The sequence below is a fragment of the Brassica oleracea genome, chromosome C8 (assembly GCF_000695525.1).
Source record: "Brassica oleracea var. oleracea cultivar TO1000 chromosome C8, BOL, whole genome shotgun sequence".
In the NCBI taxonomy this organism is placed as follows: Eukaryota; Viridiplantae; Streptophyta; class Magnoliopsida; order Brassicales; family Brassicaceae; genus Brassica; species Brassica oleracea.
Genome location: NC_027755.1, coordinates 35426937 through 35436591, shown reverse-complemented (window position 1 = coordinate 35436591; position 9655 = coordinate 35426937). Strand labels below are relative to the sequence as shown.

The 9655-nt window shown below is 32.0% G+C and overlaps 2 protein-coding genes across 2 annotated transcripts; both read left to right on the top strand.

Annotated features, from left to right (window-relative positions):
* The first annotated feature begins 6054 nt into the window (after positions 1-6054).
* LOC106309520 (peroxidase 17-like) lies at positions 6055-7360 on the top strand. The gene is made up of 3 exons (XM_013746564.1): positions 6055-6345; positions 6416-6607; positions 6698-7360. Exons 1-3 carry the CDS (start codon positions 6142-6144, stop codon positions 7292-7294), a joined length of 993 nt encoding a protein of 330 aa, XP_013602018.1. The 5' UTR covers positions 6055-6141; the 3' UTR covers positions 7295-7360.
* Positions 7361-8898: 1538 nt separating this feature from the next.
* Positions 8899-9452, top strand: LOC106310106 (probable signal peptidase complex subunit 1). Its single transcript, XM_013747312.1, has one exon. It carries the CDS (start codon positions 8968-8970, stop codon positions 9235-9237), a length of 270 nt encoding a protein of 89 aa, XP_013602766.1. The 5' UTR covers positions 8899-8967; the 3' UTR covers positions 9238-9452.
* Positions 9453-9655: the final 203 nt, after the last annotated feature.

The window sequence follows — 9655 nt, the reverse complement described above, 5'->3', positions numbered from 1 at the left end:
TCTTCAAACAATATTTTTGTAAATGTATTTTTTAAAAAATAATCAATTAAAATTGTTATTATCATTGAATATCATTATTTTTGACATAATTTGAGTTTTCGTTTACATCAAAACTTATCATATTTTAAGATAATTTTAATTTAAAATGTAATTTTCATATTTTTCAGACAAATTCTAAAAATATTTTTTAAAATATTTTGTTATAATTGTTAAAAAAATATTGAGTTGCATTTCAAATAAAAAGGTAAAGATATTAAAAATATTCTAATTAAAATATGTAAAATTTAATATAGTTTTAAGGAAATTGTCAAAATAAGAAAAATTACACATAAAATAATCATGTGTTAACTGAGTGGATCATTATTTATATGATATCGCACACGAAATAAAAATTTTTGTTTTTAAAATTATCTAATTAACTTTATACTTATTTTTTATATTTTTTATATGATATAAGAAAATAGATAGTTTTAGATGCGTTAATGAATATAATATAAATGAATATTATAAATATATTATTTAATAAAATAAATAATTTAAAACTGAAAATTGTACTCTAGTTACTATTATTTTGATTTTTGTTATGGTTTTAGTTCAATGGCCTTCACGTGCGTTCCCATACCTGAGTCTCTAATTCTGTAGGTTTTTTTTAGGAAACTAGGTAACTCCGAGTCATATGTATCAATTATGATGTTTGTTCAAAGTAAATGTATAAAATAAAAAGTATATTAAAAAAAGAGGGTTTAATATTAGTATTATTTTGATTTTTGGTATGGTTTTAGTTCAATGGCCTTCATGTGCGTTCCCTTACCTGAGTCTCTAATTCTGTAGGGTTTTTTTAGGAAACTAGGTAACTCCGAGTCATATGTATCAATTATGATGTTTGTCCAAAGTAAATGTATAAAATAAAACCTGACAACTAAAGATGGGGACAGCATAATATCTCCAAACGGCAACGTATCAGCGTCCACGGACGCGAAGTCATGGTGATGATGACGACCTACTTTAGTGTCAGTTCACTCACTGTTAAAAGTTTCAGATAAATTAGAAATAATTAAAGAAAATGCTATAAAATGACAATTTGTTCGGTTGCAGGAAATACGAACCAATGGCTCAAATTGTTTGCCTCCTCTGTCATGACAATCCTCTTATCTCACGACACCCGATCATTCACCCTCCGTCTGTTAATAATCACTCCGTTTTCTTTTTTTCTTTTTCATAACTTTAATCTCTCCGTTTTTTTAATATATTTTAGAGGTTTACACGTTAAATTTATTATAAATATTTATTTTTATAATTATTTCCTTTTACAATTTGTAACTAATCAAAATTCAGTAAAGACAATTAATTTTAAACACAGTAAACGGAAAAAAATATTACTTTATATGTGATTTTTTTATTTCTATTTTCATTAATTTTTTTTTCTATTTTCATTAATTAAGAGAGGGTTTCAAGTTTCAACTATTCTTTGAATATGATTGGATATCACTAGAATAAAAAGTGGAAATAGAGGAAAAAAAATGTGAAAAACAAGAAATAGGTTAGTGGAAATATTATTACTCTATCGAAAGACATAGTAAAACTAAGCGTGTTTTCTTTTTTCTAAATAGTAAGTGGAATAAAAACAAAAAAAAAACATTAAGTTTCATTTGAATGGTATATATGTTTTTTGTGGAATTTGGAGTAAATAAAGTAGAGGAAAAAACTACTCTCTGAAAAATGCAGTACGATAATATTCTTAAAGATTTGAGGTTTGAGAGCAAGAAGCTCACATTTAAATGCGATCTGCATATCCAAAAGTTAGTCTTATTTTTTATTTTATTTTTGTGTATGGTTGTCATAAGAAATTAGTCTTATTTCATACTTTCAGAACAAGGAGAACTAGGTTGCGAGGTAAGATCTCGTCTAGGGCTGGGACTTCGGATATTCGGTTCGGGTTCGGATAAGATCCGATCGGGTCCGGGTTTTTCGGATAAATGAATTCTATACCCAATGGGTACTTAGTAAATTTCGGTTCGGGTTTCGGATCGGGTACTACCGGTTTCGGGTCGGTTCCGGGTACCCGTTTCTTATGTGAATTATATAAATATTTACAAAATAAAATAATTATATACCAGTTTTTTATTTATTTATTTTATTTTTTAAAAAAAAGTTAATAGAAATCGTATATATATTAGTAATATGTATTAAATACAACGAAGTTGAACTAGTCTAGTGGTATTGCAGTTGTTGCTTTGCCTATCCAACCCGGGTTCAACCCTCGAAAGATACAAATCTATGTTTTTTAAGCATAGAATTCGGGTTAAACGGGTACCCGTTCGGTTTCGGGTAAAAACCGGAACCGAACCGATACCCATGTATAATTAACACTAATACCCATCGGATAAATTGCCTAGAACCGAAACCGAACCGAACCGGTCCATTTCGGGTCGGTTCCGGTTCGGGTATTCGGTTATGGATAAAAATCCCAGGCCTAATCTCGTCTAAGGTAATTTCTTTGATCAAACGTTAGTCATTTGTTCTCTTCTCTCCAATGCTTTTTATACGTATACACAACCAAAATGCTTGTAAGAAGAACTATGTATATTTGTCTAAAAAGTTATGAAAACAATTTATCATAACTATTGGTTAATTAAACGGATCCAGTATGATGCTTAATCATGGATACATTTACCATGGAAATTGCAGATTTTAAGTACATGATTTACATAAGCCCGAAATCAGCATTTAAAAAAAAGATAATAATAATAATCATTCGGTTTAATTCTGATACAAGGAAACTAATAATTTGAAGATTTTTATTTTGAACAAACGCAAATCTAACCGGAAGAAAGCAAACAACACAAAAGCGACTGAGGTCAATACTTGGTTATGATTTGCATATTATTATACGAATGAATAAAATTATAATTTTTAGACTCATATTTATAGTAGCCTTAGAATATGATTTGTTTTTGCTTTTAAAAATACATACTTATCATTAAAAAAAAAATTCCTGAACATAGCAGACATACTTACGTCCAGTCCAACGAGTGCTAGCTTTTTACTAGTGCACCGAGATTTGGAAGGGGTGTATTCAACTGAAAATTTTAGATGATTTGTATCAAAATGACAAATCCACATTTATTCAAACATGAATTTTAAAAACTCATTTAAAATCTACTGTTATTAAACTTGACATTTCATAAAGTATTCTAAAATTCATTGTTATTGAAAATAATTTAAGTAGTAGAGTTTTAAAGTTTCCAAGTGAGTGCATGGTAGAGTTTTTTAGTTAAAAAAAATAAAACTCAAATCTAATGTTCTTAAAAGATATTCTAGAGTGGTTTAACAAAAATCACTTTAGACTCCAATTCAATGAAATCATCTAAAATCTCGTTAAAAATCAAATAACTTCAAATTTTAGATTGAATACATCCCTTTTAGTACACTTCCGGATATAACAATTGTGACTACTAATCTTTGTCTAGAGGTTTATGAATGTAATCTCGAATTTATTCTCGTACATATCGGTGTATAGAAGTTTGAAGAGCTCATTCCAAAACCAGATCAACATTCTCATATATATCTACTACAGTCTTTTATCTGTTTAATATCATCTTCAAATACAAATAGTAGGTGAACGATGAGCTTTGGAGAAGAAAACAAATTATATCTCAGACTATAAGAATATTAAGAATAATTGAAGAAAAAGTGAAATCATATATTGCTAAATTACTGTAAACAAGATAATCTGGGGGAATCTGAAGACCTTATCTTCTCGATATGTCTCCAATATGGAAGTTGTTACTGACTATGACCCAATTTACAAAGATATGTTTCGGTGGTATACCTTTCTTTGTACCATACCGCTTTATGCAAACAGACTTCAATATCATAATGGTGAAGGGAATTCCAAGTCTCTAATAGAGGGAACATCTCAGATGTCAACATTCAAGCTTACCATGTCATATGGATTAGATAAGCATTCTCTAAGATAGGGTTTCTGCTTTTAGAAGACGTTATCCACCACATGTCGTTTCTAATACTATATGTGACTATGTCACTGTTTATTTGATTGGTAAACCCAATGACTCTTCTTGGTCCGCTTTATCTTGTTAACTCAGTCAACGGCTCCAAAATAATTCAATTATTGTACCGGAAACTGGTTGAGATATCAAATCCAACTTCAGAAACCACAAAAAAATCCAACTAAAAGCCCTAGATTACATAAATGTTTTCAAATCCAATTAACTGAATGATTAACATTCAGCTTCCGATAATTGGAAGAACCGATAAGGTTTAATCGTATAGCACTCTTTAGGGACAAAGCAAAATTATTGGTCTTATTTTTGTGTAGTTTTTGTTTAGATCAAGATTTATAGTTTAATAATTTGTAGTAGTGATATATATAATATATATATATATATATATATTTAAAATTAGTAATAAATTTTCTAATCGTGGGTGAAAAAAATATCTGAAAGTAATCGGAATTATAAAACCTTCTTTTTTTACATATCACGACTTTAATGGATGTTGGCTCCGGTATGTTGGGTGTGTTTCAACTTTCAACGCATCTAGCATACTAGCACAACTATAAATGCTGCATTCAGCGGTTACAAAATAAGTAGGAACTTAAGTTAAGAGTGAAAGTACTTAGAAAATATACTTATTTTCTTATGGCTGAATAATTTTTTTAAGCTGCATATTTACAAAATAAACAGTTTATTTTAATATTTCAGTTTCACCATTTAGTAATAATCTAGCTGAACAGTAATGGTAGCATTGATCACCACAACCATTTGTTTTTCTTTCTTTCTTGTACATGTGTACTATTTGTACTGTATACTAACTTCGCTGTGTATCTGGACCATGTGCAGAAATAAAATTTAAATTTAATTTAAATTTAAAACTATTTTAATAGATTTAATAATTTAAAAGATTGATTAACTTTATCTTTACATTTAGTAATATATTTAAATATAATTTTAAATATTTTAAATATATACAAAATATTGTTATTACCAACATCTTTCTTATGTGTTTTAAAAAATAATTAAAATAAATATAAATGTTAATAAAAATATTATCTTTAATAATGATTTTAGTCAAAATATCTAAAATGAATTATCTTTGTTACTATAACCCTAATATCATATAATAGTTTTTAACTTTAATATTTTTTTTTTTTAAGAATATGGTCATGAACCTTTTAAAAAGTAACATATTCTTTGAAATATATATATGTCAAGATAGACTAACTTTTGAAAATGTAAAACATTATAAGCGATTATTTTATTTACAGTATATAGAACCATTTAATTATGAGATATAAATTTAAGAATGAAATACTTTCTTATAATTTTACAATATTGGATAAATTTGTATTATAAACATTAAAATATATATATAAAATACTAGAAATAATAAATAAATTTAGTTGTTTTATTAACTTGTTGTAAATTTAATACTAATTCCATCTCGAATTTTAATTATATTATTATTTATATCTTTTAGTTATGGTAATAATTATATATTCAATCTTTTAATTATAGTAATAACTATATACTTAATTGAATTTGATGTAATAAATGTATTAATCCATATCGTAATTAGATAAGATCCATTTGATAAATAATATATATGAGGTTTTTTTTTGCGAAAATGATTGTGGTTAGTTATGACATGTGTCAAAGTCATTTGATAAATAGGAGATTTGAGTAATTTTATACCAACCCAACTTAACTGTGAAGATAATAAAGTTTATATTCCATTCTACAAAGTCAAAAGTTTGCTTCGAATGTTATAAATGTGTTTACACCATCTATGACCATTGACCAGGATTAATGTTGGATTCTATATCACTCTTTAATAAAACTATGAGTTACATATAAAATTTGGAAACTACCTGTTGGGACCAAACCTTTAACTAGGAATCTTTTATTTTGTAACACCTCTAATTAGGAATTATTTCAATAAAATCAGATATTAAGATGACATTTGGAAGATCACCACCACAGTTGCACAAAACCCATTTAAAGCAAATCATTCTCGAAAACCACCAAAAACTCTCTATAAATCTCTGCTCTCCATCAAAAACCAAACACAAAGTAAGGGAGAAAAAAAGGAAAACATTTTAATAATTAAAAAAAAGAAAGCATGTATCTCCTTCTTTCCCATCTCATCATCTACCTACTTCTCTTGACGATGGTCACCGGTGAAATCCTCCGACCAAGATTCTACAGCGAAACATGCCCTGAAGCTGAATCTATCGTGAGAAACGAAATGAAGAAAGCCTTGATCAGAGAAGCCAGAAGCGTCGCTTCCGTTATGCGTCTCCAGTTTCACGATTGCTTCGTTAATGTAAACACAACCAATCTCTCTCTCTCTTCTTGATTCTTTTATTTGATATCTTATCTATTTTCTCTTCAAGGGATGTGACGGGTCCGTGTTGCTCGACGACACACCGAACATGCTCGGCGAGAAACTATCACTCTCCAACATCAATTCACTGAGATCTTTCGAAGTCGTGGACGACATCAAAGAAGCTCTGGAGAAAACTTGTCCATCTACTGTTTCCTGTGCCGACATCGTCATCATGGCTTCTCGTGACGCCGTTGCTCTTGTAAGAAAACTCAAAAAAATATCTCCAACTTTTCCGGTTTAGTGAACGTTTCGGTTTATAGTAATTTCGGTTTCTTGTGGGGAAAACCAGACAGGAGGACCGGACTGGGAAGTGAAGCTAGGGAGGAAAGACAGTTTAACAGCGAGTCAGAAAGACTCCGACGATATAATGCCGAGCCCGAGAGCAAACGCAACGTTCTTGATCGATCTCTTCGAAAGATTCGATCTTTCTGTTAGAGACATGGTGGCTTTGTCTGGATCACACTCGATTGGTAAAGGTCGGTGTTTTTCGATCATGTTCAGGCTTTATAACCAATCCGGTTCTGGTAAACCGGATCCGGCTCTCGAGCCGGTTTACAGGAAGAAGCTTAACACGCTTTGTCCTTTGGGTGGAGACGAGAACGTGACCGGGGATCTAGACGCGACCCCTCGGGTTTTTGATAATCAGTACTTCAAAGACTTGGTTTCAGGGAGAGGGTTTCTCAACTCTGATCAGACTCTGTACACGAGTAGAGAGACGAGAGGGTATGTGAAGAGGTTTAGTGAGGATCAAGGTGAGTTCTTTAGAGCTTTTGAAGAAGGGATGGTGAAGTTGGGTGATTTGCAATCTGGGAGGCCTGGTGAGGTTAGGCTTAACTGTAGGGTTGTTAATACAAGGCATAGTGATGTATTATTGGGTGACTCTTGATATTAGAACAGAGATATTATGACTTTTAAATAGATCTTTCAGACCCATGATGCTGCATTTGCAACTTTAGATCTGTAAAACTGGAGAAAATGTCTAAAATCAGTGAAAACATATAAACATCCAAACCCAAAACATATAAACAAGCATATTATGCATATACTTCAGTGTTGGAGATTAAACAAATGTTGAGAGCTAGACTTCAAATAAATCCATATACTTGAGATTTCTACCAAATTAATAGAATTAAATATTAATATGATGTGACATACATATTAACGATTATAAGCTTTTAGTTAGAGATTATGTGATGGTGTTTTCGGCTTATAATAACCAACAAATCTGATTCACTCAGTTTGGTGGTATGGATTGTTGTTGGTTATACTTCCTTACTTGGGATAATTATTCTGCACCTCTTGCCAAAAGTGAATGGATATTGGTTACTTGCTGGCTTATGGATGAGGGAATTACAATACATGCTGGTCTTGCTGCTTTTTGGATCATGACCAATCTGTTGTCTAGTGATCATGAACGAACTAGTGACTACGAATATGAATATGGATTGTTCCCTGCGACGGGTTGGTCCACACTGCCCAAAAAATCACACTCACAATATTTGAGCTATTTGAATGCGGAGTGACCCGGTTGCTGTGATCTCAGCCTCCCACCATTACCAATCTCTTCAACAAAACTCAGTAACTTTTCTCTTTCTCCATGTTTTATGTTAGAACAAAAGATGACGAGTTGCTTGAATCGTCAAGGAATTTTTTTTAACATCACTATCATCATATCAGATCTCTTTTCTCCACTAAAACGGTTAGAAACTCTGTAAATTTTCCTAGAACAGTTGTTTCCCAAAACCAGAACACAAAATACTCCATTGTGAAGACACATGTTATTATTACCATTTGCAAAACAAACATAAGTTGAAGTTGCATAGAACAACTTGCTCAACAAATTGTTATAATATACTACTTATAACGATAAATTGTGAGCACGTAAAACATGTATGACCGAATTTTTTGTTCATTGGATTGTTTGATGACAAAGTTAATTGTACTTTGGCTAACTAGTTCTTATGAAAACTTTTGCGTAAGCTTTACCCATGTGGAGATATTACTCACACACAACGAACATTAAACATTGAATCACTGGGGTTTTCCGATTTCTCTCATAGCCACTATTCGATAGCAACCTAGTTCCAGCACTAGAACACACACACATACAAACATTCTCCATGTCAGTTAGTCGTCGGGACCTCAAGAAAATCAGTGAAATCTGACTGGCCCCTCATGGCTCAACAAGCGATGGATTAAGATTTTTAAGAATGAGAACAGTTGATCATAAAGGAAGGAAGAGAGTCTGAGTCAGATTTATTTGAGCATAAGAACATGAGGGGTCTGGTCTGAAATCATTGTAACAAAAATGATGCTTACTAGTAGTGTACAAGGTGAGAACACGTTGGGAGGTTCTCTAATGGGCTGAGAAATAAAGGCCCAATTAACTGTCAACCCGGTTGTTGGATACACCTGACCGAATCTAAATCATCATATCTTTCCGGTTTAATCTTAAACCGACTTCGAGGTCATAAATTGATTATTTGGGGTCAAAAGTGTCTCTTTCTTGTTCTTTGTTCAGTGGAGATCTCTTTGGAATCGAAAGGATCTAACTAAGAAATGGATTGGCAAGGGCAGAAAGTGGTGGAGCAGCTGATGCAGATCTTACTGGTGATCTCCGGCGTCGTCGCGGTGGTCGTTGGCTACGCAACGGAGTCGTTCAGGGCGATGATGCTGATCTACGCAGGTGGTGTTGTTCTCGCGACGCTGATCACCGTGCCTAACTGGCCGTTCTACAATCACCATCCTCTCAAATGGTTAGATCCGAGCGAAGCCGAGAAGCATCCCAAACCACAAGTCGTCGCCAAGAAGAGATTCTCCAAGAAGTAGGTCTGATGAATCTCTCTCTCTCTCTCGGTTGCGGATAATGAAATGAATTTTTGGTGTTTTTTTTTTTAGGGATTAAACTCTTTTAACATTTAAGTTGTTCGTCAAAGGAATTTGCTTTTTTAATGATTTGTGGTAACATTGAGTGATGAATGAGTTAGAAACTTTCGATTTAGAGCTTGTCTAATAAATGCATAAACCAATGCTGGTCTTGATGATTTGCCCAAGCTCGGGAGGTTGTATGTGTTGTCGAAGTAGAAACAGTATCTGGCTCATAACTGATCTTTGAACCTCAAAAGCTTGACCATCTTCACATTTCGGAACCTAACTTTCATATACTATAAGCACAATGGTACATTGACTACTCATGTTGTTCGTTTCCACTTGTCCAAAGAGTGATTGAGAGAGAGAGATAAGAGCC

What these genes read in the sequence shown, in the direction of transcription:
- LOC106309520 (XM_013746564.1), top strand. Translation starts at nt 6,142, where the DNA reads ATGTATCTCCTTCTTTCCCATCTCATCATCTACCTACTTCTCTTGACG. An exon ending in TTCACGATTGCTTCGTTAAT is followed by an intron (nt 6,346 to 6,415) that starts GTAAACACAACC and finishes TTTCTCTTCAAG; the next exon opens with GGATGTGACGGGTCCGTGTT. An exon ending in CTCGTGACGCCGTTGCTCTT is followed by an intron (nt 6,608 to 6,697) that starts GTAAGAAAACTC and finishes GGGGAAAACCAG; the next exon opens with ACAGGAGGACCGGACTGGGA.
- LOC106310106 (XM_013747312.1), top strand. Translation starts at nt 8,968, where the DNA reads ATGGATTGGCAAGGGCAGAAAGTGGTGGAGCAGCTGATGCAGATCTTA.